We start from the raw sequence: 18,673 nt of genomic DNA, 5'->3' as shown, positions 1-18,673 counted from the left end.
TCCGCAGTGACTCCAGCTGCCCCTCAGGCTCAGAAATCTTGAGCTCAAGCAGCTGGAGACATTTCCTACACACGTGGTCCCCCAAGACCATGAAGTGTCCTGAAGTTCCCACATGGTGCAGGAATTGCAAGCAACAGGTCTCAGCTTCCTATCCACGATCTCAGAAAAAAAATCTCTCTTCCTCTTTTAGAATCTAGTTAATACCTTGTATAAAACTATTAATTTTAATTAATACCTCCCGACCTGCTCTGTGCTATTATTAATACTAATTCTCTTGCTGTTATACTTACCCTGATTGAAATTAATTAGTTTAACTCGTTAAACTATAAATTTAATACAGTACTTATAGTTTCCCGATCCTAGTTTAAACCACTGCCCTAGTTTTTAATAAAAACCTAATACTCACCAAGCCTAGGTTTTAAAAAAAAAACTAATATCAGTCAATCAACTAGCTGCTGTCCTCTGACATCATTCCTTGCTGTTTTGGAAATACACTGATCAGGTCTGCACTGTTTCCCTGTGCTCGCTCGCTTGCTCTTTCTCTGTCTCTCTTTTTATTCTCCAGCGCCACTGCTGGTGTCTCTGATCAGATCTGTGTAGTTTGTAACTACTGTCTAAAAGAGTTTCTTTTTTATTTTACTGACCTGCTTCATTTCTTTTCTACATCGTGAAGCAAGGGTTGCAGCTGAAATGAATTATTGAGAGTGGCTGCCTTCTGGACAGAGATTTAATTTTTAGTGAGGCTTGAAAGGATTCACTGCTACATTACCCTAATCAATCTGTCCTTGTGTTTGTTTCATTGTACAAGTAATTGTGACTGATCATAGCTGCAATATCTCCAACAACAGAGAGAACATTAAATGAGCAGCTTGATTGATATAGAACATTTGAGTTTCAGATACAGTCGAACTTTGGTGTGGATCTTCCCTGGTCTCTCAAAGAGGAGACACTGCCACAGGTCCCAGATGTTCGCTGGTAATCTCTTGGAAGATTAGGCCCTCCCTTTAGTTTATTTAAAAAAAACTCCTGGTATGCCTGGAGTCAAAATGAAAAATTATTGCTGCCTGATAATTACAGAGTAGGGGTTCTGTGCAGTACCCCAGTCTCTGCCAAGTGTAATTATTTGGTTTCTTTACCACCGAGTGACATATAACTACATCAGCGTTTCTGTACTTTTCTTTATGTCTAGAATACAGAAAGAAATTTGATCATGATCTGGTAACATTCTTGAAACCAGCTGGGGCAAGCTGGGAGTTAGTTCCCTCTCCCTGAAACTGAGTGCCTGTGTTATTTCTCTCCCATGACGGAGTCTGTGATAAAGTTAAGCCAGCTCCTAGTTTGGTATATGAACCTAAGTTATAGTCCCCGATCTTAAACTTTGTATATAAGTTGGAGTTAATTTTCCTACATTGTACTGATTAGAGAATGGTTTTCTTTTCCAGATTCAGTTTGTTGGAAGTCGATAGCCATCTCGCCAAATGCCTCTCTGAAAGCACAGAAGATGTGATATGGTAATTACTTGGACAATGGAACACCATGTTAATGCAGCTTGGATACAATGCAACAGGACCTATAAATAAAGTGCTTGGGAGCTGAAACTGAAGACTGCATTTGTGATGATATTCCATGTTTCATTGGATTTAAAAATGTTTGGTAATACGAACCGCCTAACTATTCAACGAAGTTAACTAAGTTCAAGTCCTCTTCAATTATTGACCATCCAAATCAGCTGTTTTCAACATCATTTTATCACTTCAGATGAGGTCAGGATGCCCCTTACTTTAGGCATTGACTCAGTTGCTTGGTTAGCCGAATCTTTAATTGATCTGTCGAACTTATTTACTTGCTGTCCCCATCGCCTGAAGATGGCGACTCCTTGCTGGGTGCCCAGTAGTCATACATCAGCTTCTATAGTGGTGGTTATCAGGCTATTTGACTGCAGGAGGGCTCACAACTAAACTTGTCCTATCTACACATGTGCATTTCCAAAAGGGGTTCCTGATTAGCAAGTGGGAACCCTGGGTGATTTTAGATTCCCTAACTTGGGGTTGTTGATTATAGTGCCCTTTACTGCATCTATAGCTGAAATGAGCCGAATCGTCTCAATAATGGGATCAGCCATATTACTAAGCTACTTACTGGATAGGTTTACTGAGCTCTATGAATTGAACTGTGATATGTGAATAGTTAGTATTTTCTAAATAAACCACAGTTTATTAAAGTGGATTGCTTACCTTTTTGCGATCAGGGTTGTTGGTTGAAAGGTTAATCTCCTTGTGTAAAATGAGCATAAAAAAATCAGAGGATCACATGTCTCTAACAGTTTCAATGCCAGGCTCCTTTTTACATTTATATTGTTCCATTCACCTCAGTTCCTTTCAAGCTGCAGAAACAGTTCAACTTGAGCCTCAATAGAAAAATCTGTAGACCTTACCAAATGTCTAACTATTTAAAAAGTGTGCAATAACTTTTACAATGCAATTTATCAAGTTGTTTGGAAACATGGCTTGGGCATCAATAAAAGGCCAGGATGATAACACTTGTCTTGCCTCTGTAATTAAGGGTCAAGAGAAGTGCAAATAATAAAAGGAACTTGCTGTAGCAGGAGAGAAATCGTCTATGATGTGTTAATGCATTTCAGTCCTGCATTCTGCAGGGTTCTTGGTCAAAGGGAACAGTTTGGCCGATGGTGTTCCCCATCTTGGAAGATCAAGGAAAGTCATTTGTCCAACCAGCGACTTCCAGTCCTTGCACTCCTGCATCATTATGTTATTTGAGTTGGCAAGCATGAAATCTTGGATTGTATGAGACAACTGTGGCATTGTTGATTAAAGTAGAACTGAAAGTATTTTTAATGTTTCTAGCCACAGAACTATACTGTTCAGAATCTCAACATGTTATTTTAAGTGGAGTGTTTTGGGGGGGGTGGGGTGGGGTCAAGTACCTTGTCTCCACAACACCCGAGTTAGGCTGAAGCCAAAATGCTAGGGCCATGCATAAATCCTATCATCAATCTGGAGGTCTCTGAATCTGCTTCAACAGTGGAAACGTTACAGTACCATCTGTATTTGGGCATCTATAAAATATCAGTCTTGGAATGTTGCAATTGAGAATTTTCCAAATTTACTATGAGTCCCAATGGAGAATAGAATAACAGCATCTTTTAGACAGGTCATACTCTGGTTATTAAACAAATATTTGAAAAGGAAGAATATATAGGATATGAGACTGGGCAAGGAATTGAGGTTACAGTAGGTAGCTCCAGTTGCAGATCTAGCACTATACAGCCCTTTCTGTGTTGTAATTTCTATGATCTAGTCTCTTGAACATTAGTGGGAATAATAATGGCCTACTACAAAATGGCTATAGCATTGGACTCCAAGCTAGTGCGACGGATGGGCTGTTGCTTTCTACAGCTTGCTCTGAGCGACAAATCTGGAACAGTCTTCAGTGCTCACTGGTTCTGCTGGTAATTTGAGAGCATTCTTCATAGCCAAAAGATTCTTGCTATTGAACGGGTTTTTGGGTCACTGCCTTCTTGTTAGCTTTTCTTATGGCTAGCTACTCAATCAGACATTTTGAGAAAGTTTGAGTCTCTGGAGCCTGATTTTCCTTGTTCTGTCTTGAAAACCCTTGGCAACTTTCCCAGCCACAAAACTGGTTCAACAGGAAACACCCGAGACACTAAAAACAAGCATTGCTTGTGAGCTGTCTCAGAATGTAAGTTGGCATGTTATTGTCCTGAATTTTAAAACTGGGCCAATATTTGTGCTTGGATTAATACTTTCTATAAAATACAAATACAGGACATGGAAGGACTGAACATTGCTTTCTAATTCTTGAATCAGGAATTTTGTACAATGGACGTGAGCAGAGAGTAATTTGATACTTTACAAATCTAGATTTGAAATATAAACAGAAAACGCTGGATTTATACAACAGGTTAATTCGCATCTGAAAAAGACAGAACATCAGGGTAAAACTTGCAAGGATCTCACTGGATAGGAACATGGATCACAGGTAAGTCTGAACACTCACCTGATCCATCCAACAAGACTGCACACTGGACAGAGCATGGCAAAATTTACCTTGTGTTGGGTAAATACCCTTCATCAGAATTTTTCAGATGTTGACTGACTGGAACAAATTCAACATTTTCTGTTTGTTTTAAATTCACCCCTCTGTCCATTTGAAGTTCTCTTTAAGCAATTTCATATCTGAATAATGTGTTTATCTGAATATGCATAATCAAAGTTTTCAACTTTTGTTAAAAAACATTTCTACAAATTGAAAATATAAGCAACTCGTGCCTCATCTCAACTGTCCAGGGATATGATTTCATTTACTTATTTTTGCTCTTGCAGAATTTTTTTTAAGAATTCACAAAATGTTGTAGAAAACACCTTCAAAAGGACCGTGCACCTCAAAGGCTCAGCTAAATCTAACTCCTCTGCCAGTCTTTTCTGGAGTTGCAGTACCTGATAAGTATCAAAATACTTAGAGATCATATAAATAGCACTTACAGAACCTGGTTTGTACTGTACACTGAAAGCATATCAAACTAAATATTGAATTAATTTTGTTACACTTCCAGTAAAATGTTTAATTCAAATGTGCAAGGATTAGCCCCATATCTAACTAGTGTTACAGAATAGTTTAATTAAGTTCCTTCACAATAAAAATTGGCCTTGAGTAGCACAGACGCCGTCAATGGTTTTCTTTGAAATTAGCAATTTTTTATGAGATTAGGCAAGAACAGTACAATTCACACCCATAAATCAACTGCCATATACAAAATAACTACAATGAACATCTCACTATTTTACAATCATTAAATTAGCTCTAATTTCTTAGTAAGGACTAATCAAAGTTAGACCACTGTACACTTGCACCAGAACTGTATTAAATTTTACAGGTCAGACCAAACTGATTTATTTTTCCTTAGGCAGAGTCTCCCATTGCAATTTTTCACACAATGTTCTGTACGCATGATACAGAATGAGAATTTGCTGAAATGAAATCTATACAGCTGGTAAAGCTAAAACCTTTGTAGCAGTTTGGGGCAGACTAGGCTGCAGATTTTTTATTTCTCGAGCAACACTTTCCCTTCTATTCCCACCCATCTTCCAAATAATTTGCACACAATTACTAATTGTTGCAAATGATCAGTAGCAAAAATGGAAGCTCACAGATTTTAGTGGCATAAGAAACAGTTTAAGAATAGCAAATACTGGCAAACTAGTTCAGATGAGCATTAAAGAGAAATATTTTTTAAAAACCGACACGTGGGGCAAGGACATATGGCTTGGGGGGGGCAGGGGGACAATATCCAATCATCAAATAAATGATTGGTTGCTTTTTCAATTTTTTTTCCCTTAATTACCCAACATATTGAATGTATCTAAACCATACAAATCTCATTTACACAAACTCCCAAGGGATTAAGTTAAGCAGAAGTTAAATAAAATGTTAATGGATACAGGGAAATTGATGTAGAGTAGATAGCTTTGGAGTGGAGCTAGCAGAGAGACAGGCACAATGGGCCAAAGTGGCCACCCTTCTGTGCTTAGATTTCTAGATTTTAAAAAAATGGGTACGGAATTCATGGGACCAAAGTTTTAATTTCTCTGCTGGACCATGGTGGAGGCTCAACTGTTCTACAATAGAATTGGATGGCCTATCAAATATTTTGTTATATAATCACACTTGTCTTCTTTCTGGCCACTGGACGTTGTGTTGGAGCTTTTTTTGTTCCATCCTCCTCTTCCATGAATGACTGGATTTCAGGATGGGTGAAATGGAGTCAATATTTGCACTGATGCATCTTTTAGGACTTTGTTTTCTTGGCGAGTAAAAAATAAATGATGAAAACTGTTCCATTGCCACTCAAAGACAAGGTGTGAACCCAGTGACACTCCCCTGATTCTATGGCACTGCCACACTGTAGTGCTATTTCTTGAACTGAGAGGTAACAAAAGATGTAATTTCTAGGTAAAATAAAAGCAAAATACAGCAGATGTAATTTGTAGGTGTTTGGTGCAGTAAGTTGAACAGTTGTGATTTTTCTCAGCTGTATAGGAAGAGAGTACACATAAGGGCAAGTGAATTGCAAATGGAGGAAGAAAATGAATTTGTGTGGTCAATTGGTCTACAAATTTGACAGAATTAATGGGAGTCCTGGCTTCTTTATGTGTGGTCCAGTCAGATACTTGGTACATTTTATTAACATTTTCCTGATAGGTTAGCCCAAGTTTTCATACTGGAGATGGCCCTACTGTGAATGATCTTTTCCACAGAAGATAATTATTCCATGTAAAGCTAACCAATTCTAATGAAGGGTCCTACCTGAAATATTAATCTGCCTCTCTCTTTCCAATGCTAATGTCTGCATTTCCAGCATTGTCTGTTAAAAAAAAAGTTTTTAAATAGAATTTGGAGTCCAAGTAGCCTTGGCTCTGTGCTTATTTGTTATTGTTTAGATTTAAATAGTCATTAAAAAGAGAAGTGAGGATAAATGCAACACCTTTCCCAGTATTTGCTCTGATTGAACACCGATTACAATCTCACCTTTTCCATTATTGCCTTTGGAGATCATACATCCATTTAGCCTGACCATAGAAACATTATATTAGCACACATTTAGATCACATCCTTCATAATTTTCAAATTTTAAAAAATGGATTACTTAAAATATAAATTTTTTCCCCTCATCATGATATAATCAGTCGATGACACACGCACACTTACATAGCAAAAATGGAGAGGAATAAACTTGCAAATGGCGGTGTATTTGGCAACAGAAAGAAATCACTGCTTTATACTTCAATCTGTATATAGACCCCCAAAATTGGCAGCTGGCTTAATATTAGGTAATGTTGGAGATTAGATGGTTAAAATCTGATTGACTAAGATATGTGCAGTACCAGCCATTGTATATAATGCCATGGATCGTTTGATTTAAATAAAAGGAAGTTGGTGAAAGCGTGTGCACTAATTCCATTATCTGCTAGTGACCTAGATTTAGGTTTGAGCAAACTGCGCTCAAGCTGGCATAACGCCATGATTCTGTCCTTCCTGATAGATCATTTTTTTTGATTAAACAGCATTGCACAATTGAGAAGAAATATAGCAAGTCCAGAAAAGAGACAAGGTCAACATTTCGGGTATACATCCTTCACCTTGTCATAAAACAGTACTGTATCTTTGCTTTTTTCAATTGCTAATGGGCCTGCTGCATATTTCCAACATTTTATGTTTTTGTTTAGAATTTTCTAACATTTGGAGTTATTCCTTTAATTGTGCAATATTTTGAGAGTGGAATGTAAACAATTCAATAAGAATTTTAGCAGAATGGGAAAGAGAAAAAACATCCGTAATTAACAGACAAAAAAGGCAGCATTGAGAGAATTTTATTAGCACTGTTCTGGGAGCTTCTTACACCCAGCACTTAGTGGTTAAAGGGTTATTTAGTCTATAACCAATTCAAGGCAACAGGCTTCAACCCACAATAAAAAAAAACTTTAAATTCATAATTTCCACATAGTAGAAATTAGTTAGATGGTTTCATAGTACAGAATGCTCAAACAAACCAGCTATTTATCAATTACAACAATGAGAACTTATTTTGTCATTCTTCAGGCTGGGGCAGAAGAATGGAGAACATGAGACTAAAATATTCATCTTTTGCCCACTTTTACACATATGATTCAAGGACTGCCACCCTCCCCCTCCTTTTAGAAAGCAGCAGATTGCACCACTTCAATAGTAAGTTACAAATAAGGTATATACATTTTTGTCGCAATTCCACTTCCAACAGTCCTTGTTCTTTTCTACATCCCTGTATTCTGATTATAGCTAATCTTTAATAGAGTACATATCTGAACTGGTCAGAGAACTTATTTAGGCACTTCACGATCTTAAAACAAATCTTTGGAATCCATACATGGAGTACCCTAATTTCTGGATTATAGGTTGTATTTCAAAAAAGGAAAGCTGAACATAAATGTGGTAAGTGTAGATTTTGATGGAGAACTTTAAAAAAAAAACTGATGCTGGAATAAATCCAGTTTGTCATTTTATGGTTTCTGGACAAGATGTTGGCTACAAAAGTGAAACTTCTTTCCTATGCTGGTTTGTTCGTAGCCAGAAATCTAAAAATTTAAGGGTTCAGATTAACCTTCCAAGTGCCCGTCAAGTGGCATTAGTTGCGACATTGATTCAAGGGTTAAAAGATGGTCTACACTACTTAAAGCTTTTAAAATGCAGTATAAAGCAGAGTAACCATTTCGACAATCCCCTTTTGTCAAGTTTAATGTATTTTTTTTGGGGAGAAGGACGAATGCTACTACATTCTGCATTTCTTTGCAAGCCATAAGTCCCACTCTCTCAATCACAGAACCAAATGAAAAATAGTTCCAACAAGAGATGTTTTGGCTAAGTCTAACAAATAGCTAAAAACATACTGGAGTATAGTTTTAGTTGCAATGTACAGTGCAGTTTGAAAAAAAAAAACGATGAATAATCATGAACACATAAATCATGGGTAGCTATATCACACTATATTCAATAAGATAAAAACACTGATTTTTTTTTTTCTTTAAAGCTGTTCCATGGCATTATATAATATAGCAGCAATTAATGAGACGCTGTGATTCAGTGGCTAATAAAGTATTTCTGGATTAGGTCTCTGTACTGCACAACATTACAACCAGATTAATCCAAGTGTACATTATTGACCAATAAAGCACAGATTTCTTGTTCATTATTGCTTATGTATAGGTTAGAGCCAGTGGTCTGTAAATCACATTAGCCAGTTGTCCAAAGGCAATCACAGGTTAAGGTGTAGTTACCCATACTACTGTTCTTAAATAATATAGTATAGTACATTCTTTCTCTTGAGGTTAAACCTCTGAATATCTATTTATAAAGAGAGAGAAAAGTGCAGTGTCTCCAAGTTCCTTCACAGAAGCCATCATATAATTCCTTGTTTTGAGGGAATGAAAGGAGTATTCCTTCATGGAAGCAGGCACGGATCAGGCAGTCTTCCCTTCATTAACAAAATGCCACTTGAATCTATGTCCAGTAAATGAGAAGAATCTGTGGTCATTTGTGGAATGCTACCACTGAAATAACTTTCATTGCTCAGCAGCAGTCACCATGGTTTGCAGTATTCTTGGAAAACTTGCACCAGATCCACAACCTTGCATGCAGGTAGGTTAGGAAAAAGACACCAACTGGAAAGAGTTGAAGTTGAGTCCGAAGCTCACTGAAGCCAACCTTTGACAAACTAGACAAAACAGTCCCACTTTTCAAATGCCGCTTGTTCATACGGTTTCCTCTGATGACATCAGCAAAGGGTTAATATATTCAAATCCCTCAAATTCCGATTGGTCAATTCTTTTTATTACATCTCTGCAGGAGTGAAAAAAAAGACACTGAAGCAATGTTTAAACACAATGGTGGGTTCAATATGATCTTGGAACAAACTTAGGTTGAGGTTCAGCACTGTCTGTGTTGAAACACCTCCTTCCAGTCTGCTTTGGGGAATGAAGTTCACTTCCTGGGCAATTCACAGGACTGACCACCATTCAAACGAGTCTATTACCTCACATACAACTGATTAGCAATTACATACCAGGATTATCTTTTTCTCTTGTATATACAAACTAAATTTTGCTTAATATTGGACAAAAGATTCTGTTTCTCCATACACATCCAATTTTACTCAAAACTCTTCCAGTCAGCCTCTGTATCTCGCTCAAGTGCCTGTTCTGCATGTGTAAGCCTTGATAATCAGTCTTTTGACCATGCAAGACATCACAGCTGAGCCCAATTCTATTTTTGAGCATTTTGCAACAGGAGATACTGTCGAGTGATCAGAGATAGTTAATTGTTTTCTCCCATCCTTACCCTAGGGGCACTGAGGGCAACTGTACAGCACCCTGACTGACAATCAACTCTCAGCACAAATTATGGTCTGAAATTGGGATTTTCTGGGCAGTATGGAGCATAAGTCTATCCCAGCAAAGTCTGAATGAATATGTATCTGTTTGAGAATATCCACTTTACAAAATCACAAGATAACTATAGATAAGGAAGATCATTTGCCCCATATTAGTTCACCAATCCAGAAGCAACCTGCTGTCCCCCAATGCAGCAGCCAATTGTGTCAAATGCATTCAGGGGCTGGAATTTTATGCGCACCCCACAGGAGTGGGGGGGGGGGAGATGGGGGGCCCGACGGCTTCCCGCCTCCACTGCAATTTTATGAAGCGCGGCGGCGAGAAATGGCCCGCCCGCCACAGGTTAATCAAGGCCCTTAAGTGGCCAATTAAAGGCCTCCTCCCACCATCGGTGGGCGGGTAGCTCAGGCCGTCCAGGTGGCCACCAACTATAACCTGGTGGCCTCCTTGTGGACTGGGGGGGGGTCCTCCTGATTGGGCACCCTGTGCCCCACAGAGGTCCCCCCACAGCCCAAATGCCACCCCCCCCCCCCCCCCACAAAATACCCTACTTGTCTCGCCGGGGCCCGACCAGTTGCCCCCGGCGAGGACACAGAGACTTGCCTTTTTTCAAGGCTGGCATCCACGATCCTTCTGTTGTTGGCTGCAGTCCCAGCAGTGGCCACCGCTCCCGGTGGCACTGCTGGGACTGAGAGCTGCCAGCCCACTGATTGGCCAGCAGCTCCATTAGGCGGGCATCCTGCCTCAGATAGCAGAAGTCCCGAGACCAATTAAGGGCCTGGGGAGCATAAAATCCTGGCACGATTCCCCAGGCCCAGTAGGAACGGACTCACCCCTGAATTTTTGGCCACTGGGCGGGGCCTCCCACCCAAAGTAAAATTCCCCACCAGGGTCCTAGCTGTAACCACTCCAACCAGGGGAAGTATTATTCATACAGTGGGTAAAGAAAAACTTCCTGATATTAGCTTTAGAGTTGCTGGTTTGAACATGTGTCCTACTCTTAAGTTTTATTCCAGATTTACCTTTTCTATATTATTTATGAACACATATACCTCTTTAAGATCATCTCTCAGCACCTCCTATCCAGGCTGAAGAACCCAAGTTTCTCCAGTCTTAGTTCATAATGTAGACCTCAGATGCTAGGGATCAGCTGCATTGCTTCTGGTGCTTCAATGTCTGCCCTCTATTTCAGTGACCAGAACTGGACACAGTACGAGCTGCAGTCTGACCAGAGCATTGTACAGTTTAATCACTGTGTCCTCTTACTTGTATTCCACTGCTTTGCCCATGTAGTTTCTTTCTGTTTGCTTTGTTGATTACTGCTGTGAATTGAGATAGACATGGATAGAATTGGGCTCAGCTGTGATGTCAAAGGACTGATTGTCTAGGCTCACACATGCAAGTGAGATACCAGAGGGTGACTGTGGAACTGTTCTGAATAAAATTTGGAGCCTTCAGGGGGTAAAATTACAGGGTATGGGGAAAACAGAATCTTTTGTCCAATATTAAGCAAAATTTAAGTGACATGTTGAGAATCGAGTCCATTTTAGATTTAGTGGTGTCTCTCCATTTTATCTTAGCTATTTCAACACCATGCAGTTGCTTATTTTTCCATGCTACATAGTGTGTTTTGCACATCTATTAAATTTCATCTGCCATTGATCTATCCACATTTCTATTTTGTCCAATTCACTTTCTAGTTTCTGAGCTGCTTCCTCCAATTCCACTACCTTTCCCAATTTGTTACCTGTCAAATTGGACAACTTAGCTTTCAGTTTCTGAGTCCGGATCATTTGCGAAACAGTAGCGCACTCAACTCAAAGCTCTGGGACATCCCAACTCTACTTGGCTAATCTTAACATAACTCCTCCAATCAGTAGCTGTTACTCTCTACAGATTATTTTCCATTCCCAGAGTTTACCTGAATCCTCATAGATTCGAGGTTGACTAATTTTCTTACATGGCACTTGTCAAATGTCTTTTGGAATTCTAGATGCACTAAGCCACACTCAGCTTGGAATGTTATTTCCTCAATAAAATCGAGATGGTGGTCATGAATGATCTTTCCATGTTGACTACTGTCTACTAAGCTAACATACAAATACACCTCAAATTTATCCTGATAATCAAGTCCATTAATTTAGACAGAATAGGGGCAAAATTAATGAGTCTGTATTACCTGTGCTCATTTTATCCCCTTTTTGAATCTGGGCACCACAATGCCCTGCTTCTAATCTACTGGCATCGTCTCCTCCCTTGCTTCCTTCCTCTCCCCATCAAGCCAGTGACTTCCTGATAATGGTCTTCATTTCCACACAAATCTCCCTAGTTTCCCTCAGCGCTTTGGAATACCATCTAGTCCAGGTTGCTTGTTCGTCTTTTGAGCCTAAAGATTCCATCTTATTTATATTGAAGCAATCGGTTCCCTCTGTTTGAAGAAGGGAACATTACTCACATCTTCCCTTGTGACTACTTGGAGGAAGTAATCATTCAAAGTATTACCGATCTGTCGCCTATCCTCAGTTCTGATTCCTTTTGCATCTTTTCAGGTAAAAATGAGATTCCAACTCAGGACTTAGCTAAGAATCTGATGTGCTAATGATACTGTAATTCTCATAGTTTGAGAATAATGAGAGTGTCAGCTATGGTTCAGTTGGCAGCACTCTCACCTTCTGAGTCAAGTCCCACTCCAGGTCTTGAGCACAAAAATCAAGGCTGACACTCCAGTGCAGTACTGAGGGAGCGCTGCACTGTCAGAGATGCCATCTTTCAGATGAGACGTTAAACCCAGGCCTCATCTGATTGCTCTGGTGGATGTAAAAGATCTCATTACTATTTTGAAGAGGAGCAGGGGAGTTATCTCCAGTGTCCTGGCTAATATTTATCTCTCAATCAACATCACAAAAACAGATTATCTGATCGTGATCACATTGCTGTTTATGGGAGTTTGCTGTGTGCAATTGGTTGCTGCGTTTCCTGTACTTCATTGGCTGTAAAGCGCTTTAAGACGTCCGGTGGTCATGAAAGGTGCTATATAAATGCAAGTCTTTCTTTTCATATACAGACTTGAGACTGGAACTTGCAATTCCTTGGTGATAGCATGACAATTCAATGTTTTAACTATCTCATAGGCCTCCCTCCCACTCACCTGAAGTTAAAAATTTCTCTCAGTTTTGTAGAAAAATTTCAAAAGGCAAAACCAAGAACAAAGTAACTATTTGTCCTAAGAATACTAGATACAAAAGGGGTGAGATTATGATTGGTGCTGTTCTTGTTTGAGCACTTAATTTAATTTACCAAATTCCTCTCTGTGCTATTTTGCCTCAGGAATTAACTAACAGGTTAGTGTCTGCAGAGAATGCATAAGGGGGATGTGGAGCACATTAAGCATCTGCACAAGAACAATGCAGACTGTAATTTGTACTCTAACATGCTTTGATTGTTCTGTACATTTCTCTAGGTCTGTTCGGTATCAGATATGTACACAATTTATTTTTGAGTGAGTACTTTGTAGCAAAGCCACAAAGACCATTTAGTCCTCAACTAACACAAATGTCACTGAGACCTGGAACATCTAATGCAGCTTTCTTTGTTGAAGTTCTATTATGATTTTCTTGTAAAGCCACCTTTGAGGTACTCATGCGAGAGTGTATCCTCTTGTTAGAGCAGCTACGTAGATTCACTTAGAAAGTAAGATAATACAATGTTTCAAGGTTCATTTCTTTCAACTCAAGTACTTTCCAAACTAAAAACCTTTAAAATTTGACTGTTATGAAGAAATTGCACAGCTTCTACTGAAGAATATATGGACTTTTTATTCAGAAGGCTAGGTGAAGGTTCAAGGCCCATGGTACAGCAAACCAATGCTGAAAGACTAGATAAATTATGTAGTTTTGGTTTAAAAAAACATTGAACGCAGGATGATTGTGAGGAAATTGAGAGATGAAAGGCGTGATTTATATTACAGATCTGGGAAAAAATGAGTTAGAATAGATGATGTAGAGAGTTTAATTTCAACAGTAAGGATGTAGGATATCTTATGGGATAATAGTTGGAAGTAAGTCACCCATAAAGCAGCACTTTATTTTCAACTATTTTCTAATTTCTCATCATTACACAGTGTTTCATATAAAAGAAGCAGATTGTACAATGCTGTGAAATCTGAATATAAACAAAAATGATGCCGGACCTGAAGATATTTGGTACTATACATCTGTAACCAGTAAGCTGCAGACTTGATAAGTCACATATTTACCATAGGAATATATATTTAAGCAACACAAGCTGCATTGGGAGGATGACGAGGAATTATTTTTCATTCATGTGCAATCTAAGATACTTCTGGCAGTCTTAGAAATGGTTTCTTATCTCATAAAAATGTTGTACACCTCCCCTTCACATATACTGTGAAACACTAAGTACACACATCACTAACTGGTTCATCAGATTCAAGAACTGATTGCTGGAGTTCTGCATACCTGTTGAGGAAAGGAGGGGAGAAAGAACAGCCCAAATATAAAATTTATGATCCAGCTTATATTTGATGTACTTTGTGGTGCAAACAGAGTTGTGTAATCTTTCTTGAATCTGTTATCAGATTAATTATTTAAAGTATACCCTCCCATTCTTTCCTGCTCTCAGCATAACACTGAAACCCATGTTTACATTGGCATTCATTTAGTTTGGAGTCGGCATAATCACACGATTAAACCCATTCCCTATCCCATCGGCAGAATTGTAGATCTGTAAAAAAATTGGGGCCACAATTCTGCTGTAGGGATATGGAAGCCGCATTTTCAGTAAACTCAGTCGGTTCATGGACATTTGTCTCCTGAAATCCTATTTAAATTAGAGCCACTGTAAAAGCGACTTAAAATGATTGTATTCCTTGAGCTGGTTGCCTTCTTCATGTGTCAGTGATTTAAAAATATTTCACTCATGGAAACACAGGAATTAGCATGCACCTTATTGACAATTTTTGAGATTACCAAACTGATGGGTTATATTTTGATGAGGGTTCCAAACCTCCCAACCTTAGCTAACTCTATAGTAACCATTAAGGCAGAACTGTCAGATATTACTGTACAGTAATATTTCTGTATTAGTGGAGGATATTTAATAAATGTCTGCACTATGCTTTTTATTTCCATAAGTGATGTGAACCATGTAACTTGTTCCATGTGAGTTGGGGATTAAACTCAGAGGTGGAAACAAAAACCTACAATGAGGACATTCCTTCAGTAACTCTGTGTAGTAAAATATTTAACTTGGAAATGAGCTCCATTTATTAGTAAATGCAGGATTGTGGTATTTGTCAGGATTAAGAGCAAAAGAAAACTGGGAATTTCATAGTAAACAAACCCTGATTGAATCACTGATTAGTTGTGATGTTACTAGTGTAGAAATAACATCAGTTTCTACAGTGCCCAAAATATACGAATGTTATAAAAGTAAACTACTGTTCTCTCAATGTTTCTCTTCACTGCTCCTTTTCTGTTTGCTGTATAATTCCACAGGTGCTCTCAGAAACAACTCCAAACTTTTCACCACAAATCACTTCCTGAGATCTCCCTCAAAACCTCCACCCCTACTTTGGATTCAAAGTGAGAAGGGAGGGAGACAGAAAGCAGGAAACTACAGGCCAGTTAGCTTAACATCTGTCTTAGGGAAAATGTTAGAAGCTATTATAAAAGACATTATAGCAGGGCATTTAGAAAAGTTTAAGGTAATCAGGCAGAGTCAACATGGTTTTGTGAAAGGGAAATCATGTTTAACCATTTATTGGAGTTCTGAGGGAGTTACATGTGCTGTGGATAAAGGGGAACCAGTGGAGGTATTGTACTTAGATTTCCAAAAGGCCATTTGATAAGGTGCCACATCAAAGGTTATTGCAGAAAATAAAAGCTCATGGCGTAGGGGGTTACATATTGGCATGGATAGAATAAAAGCAAAATACTGTGGATGCTGCAAATCTGAAATAAAAACAAGAAATGCTGGAACCACTCAGCAGGTCTGGCAGCATCTGTGGAAAGAGAAGCAGAGTTAACGTTTCGGGTCAATGACCCTTCTTTGGAACTAGCAAGTATTAGAAATGTCAAAGGTTATAAGCAAGTGAGGCGGGGGTGGGGCAAGAGATAACAAAGGAGAAGGTGTAGATTGGACAAGGCCACATAGCTGACCAAAAGGTCATGGAGCAAAGGCAAACAATATGTTAATGGTGTGTTGAAAGATAAAGCATTAGTACAGATAGGGTGTTAATGGACTGAAGATTGAACAGCAGGAAGTACAAACATGAAAAAAAACCACACTTGCTTATAACCTTTGACATTTCTAATATTTGCTAGTTCCGAAGAAGGGTCACTGACCCGAAACGTTAACTCTGCTTCTCTTTCCACAGATGCTGCCAGACCTGCTGGTTGGCATAGATAGAAGATTAGCTAGCTAACAGGAAACAGAGAGTAGGCATAAATGAGTCATTTTCTGGTTGGCAAGATGAAATGAGTGGTGTGCCACAGGGATCTGTACTGGGGCCTCAACATTTTACAATTTATATAAATGACTTGGATGAAGGGACCGAAGGTATGGTTGCTAAATTTGCTGATGACACAAAGATAGGTATGGCATCAAGGAGCCCTAGCAAAACTGAGGTCAATGGGAATCGGGGAAAACCCTCCACTGGCTGGAGTCATACCTAGCGCAAAGGAAGATGGTTGTGGTTGTTGGAGGTCAATCATCTGAGTTCCAGGGCATCACTGCAGGAGTTCCTCAGGGTAGTGTCCTAGGCCCAACCATCTTCAGCTGCTTCATCAATGACCTACCTTCAATCATAAGGTCAGAAGTGGGGATGTTCGCTGATGATTGCACAATCTTCAGCACCATTCATGACTCCTCAGATACTGAAGCAGTCCGTGCAGAAATGCAACAAGACCTGGACAATATCCAGGCTTGGGCTGATAAGTGGCAAGTAACATTCGCGCCACACAAGTGCCAGGCAATGACCATCTCCAACAAGAGAGAGTCTAACCATCTCTCCTTAACATTCAATGGCATTACCATCACTGAATCCCCCACTATCAACATCCTAGGGGCTACCATTGACCAGAAACTGAACTGGAGAAGCCATATAAATACCGTGACTACAAGAGCAGGTCAGAGGCTAGGAATCCTGAGGCGAGTAACTCACCCCCTGACTCCCCAAAGCCTGTCCGCCATCTACAAGGCACAAGTCAGGAGTGTGATGGAATACTCTCCACTTGCCTGGATGGGTGCAGCTCCAACAACACTCAAGAAGCTCGACGCCATCCAGGACAAAGCAGCCAGCTTGATTGGCACCCCATCTACAAACATTCACTCCCTCAACCACCGATGCACAGTGGCAGCAGTGTGTACCATCTACAAGATGCACTGCAGCAATGCACCAAGGCTCCTGAGACAGCACCTTCCAAACCCACGACCTCTAACAACTAGAAGGGCAAGGGCAGCAAATGCTTGGGAACACCACCACCTGCAAGTTCCCCTCCAAGTCACACACATCCTGACTTGGAACGATATCACCATTCCTTCACTGTCGCTGGGTCAAAATCCTGGAACTCCCTTCCTAACAGCACTGTGGGTATACCTACCCCAAATGGACTGCAGCGGTTCAAGAAGGCAGCTCACCACCACCTTCTCAAGGGCAATTAGGGATGGGCAATAAATGCTGGCCTAGCCAGCAACGCCCACATCCCTAAATGAATTAAAAAAAAGGTAAGTTGTGAAGAGCACATAGGGATATAGAAAAGTTAAGTGAGTGGGCAAAATCCTGGCAAATGGAATTTAATGTGGGAAAGTGTGAAATTGTCCACTTTGGCAGGAAGAATAAAAAAGCATATTATCTAAATGGTGACAGATTGCAGAGCTCTTAGATGCAAAGGGATCCGGGTGTCCTAGTACACGAATCACAAAAGGTTAGTATGCAGGTAAGCACGTAATTATGAAAGCTAATAGAATGTTATTGTTTATCGTGAGCGGAACTGAATACAAAAGTAGGGAGGTTATGCTTCAGCTATACAGGGCATTGGTGAGACCACATCTGGAGTATTGTGTACAGTATTGGTCGCCTTATTTAAGGATGTAAATGCATTGGAGGCAGTGCAGAGGTGGTTTACTAGACTAATACCTGGAATGGGCGGGCTGTCTTACGAGGAAAGATTGGACAGGCTAGGCTTGTATCTGCTGGAGTTTAGAAGAGTAAGAGGCGACTTGATTGAAATATACAAGATCCTGAGGGGTCTTGACAGGGTGGATTTGGAAAGGATGTTTCCCCTTGTGGGAGAATCTAGAACTAGGGGTCACTGTTTGAAAATAAGGGGTCGCCCATTTAAGACAGAGATGAGGAGAAATTTTTTCTCTCAGAGGGTTGTGAATCTTTGAAATTCTCTTCCTCAAAAGGCAGTGGAAGCAGAGTTTTGAATATTTTTAAGGCAGAGGTAGATAGATTCTTGATAAGCAAGGGGGTGGAAGGTTATCGGGAGTAGGTGGAAATGTGGAGTACTCAGTTCAGCCATGAACTTATTGAATGGCGGCAGGCTCGAAGGGTCGAGTGGCCTACTCCTGCTCCTAATTCGTCTGTTCGTATGTTAACTTTCATGTGTCCAAAATTGGGGCCTTCTACAATAGCTACCATGGTCTTTCACAACTGCCACTCACCTTCAGTTCAAAACCCAGGTCTT

The 18,673-nt window shown here is 39.8% G+C and overlaps 2 protein-coding genes across 4 annotated transcripts in view; one reads left to right on the top strand and one right to left on the bottom strand.

Moving 5' to 3' along the window:
* Positions 1–2,837, top strand: part of LOC137351894 (uncharacterized) — an 89,796-nt gene extending 86,959 nt beyond the window's left edge. Inside the window, exon 4 of the mRNA XM_068016764.1 lies at positions 1,443–2,837. Within this exon, the coding sequence (XP_067872865.1) occupies positions 1,443–1,515 (73 nt within the window). The 3' untranslated portion in view covers positions 1,516–2,837. The remainder of the gene's footprint in view (positions 1–1,442) is intronic.
* A 1,761-nt stretch (positions 2,838–4,598) lies between these two features.
* Positions 4,599–18,673, bottom strand: part of prkcz (protein kinase C, zeta) — a 744,042-nt gene continuing 729,967 nt past the window's right edge. For all 3 annotated transcript variants that reach the window (XM_068017159.1, XM_068017160.1, XM_068017161.1), the window contains one exon: positions 4,599–9,411. In XM_068017159.1, coding sequence (XP_067873260.1) covers positions 9,324–9,411 — 88 coding nt within the window. In that variant the 3' untranslated portion in view covers positions 4,599–9,323. The remainder of the gene's footprint in view (positions 9,412–18,673) is intronic.

Source organism: Heterodontus francisci, chromosome 37 (assembly GCF_036365525.1).
Source record: "Heterodontus francisci isolate sHetFra1 chromosome 37, sHetFra1.hap1, whole genome shotgun sequence".
NCBI classification, from domain to species: domain Eukaryota; kingdom Metazoa; phylum Chordata; class Chondrichthyes; order Heterodontiformes; family Heterodontidae; genus Heterodontus; species Heterodontus francisci.
This window is presented reverse-complemented; position numbering and strand designations above follow the sequence as displayed.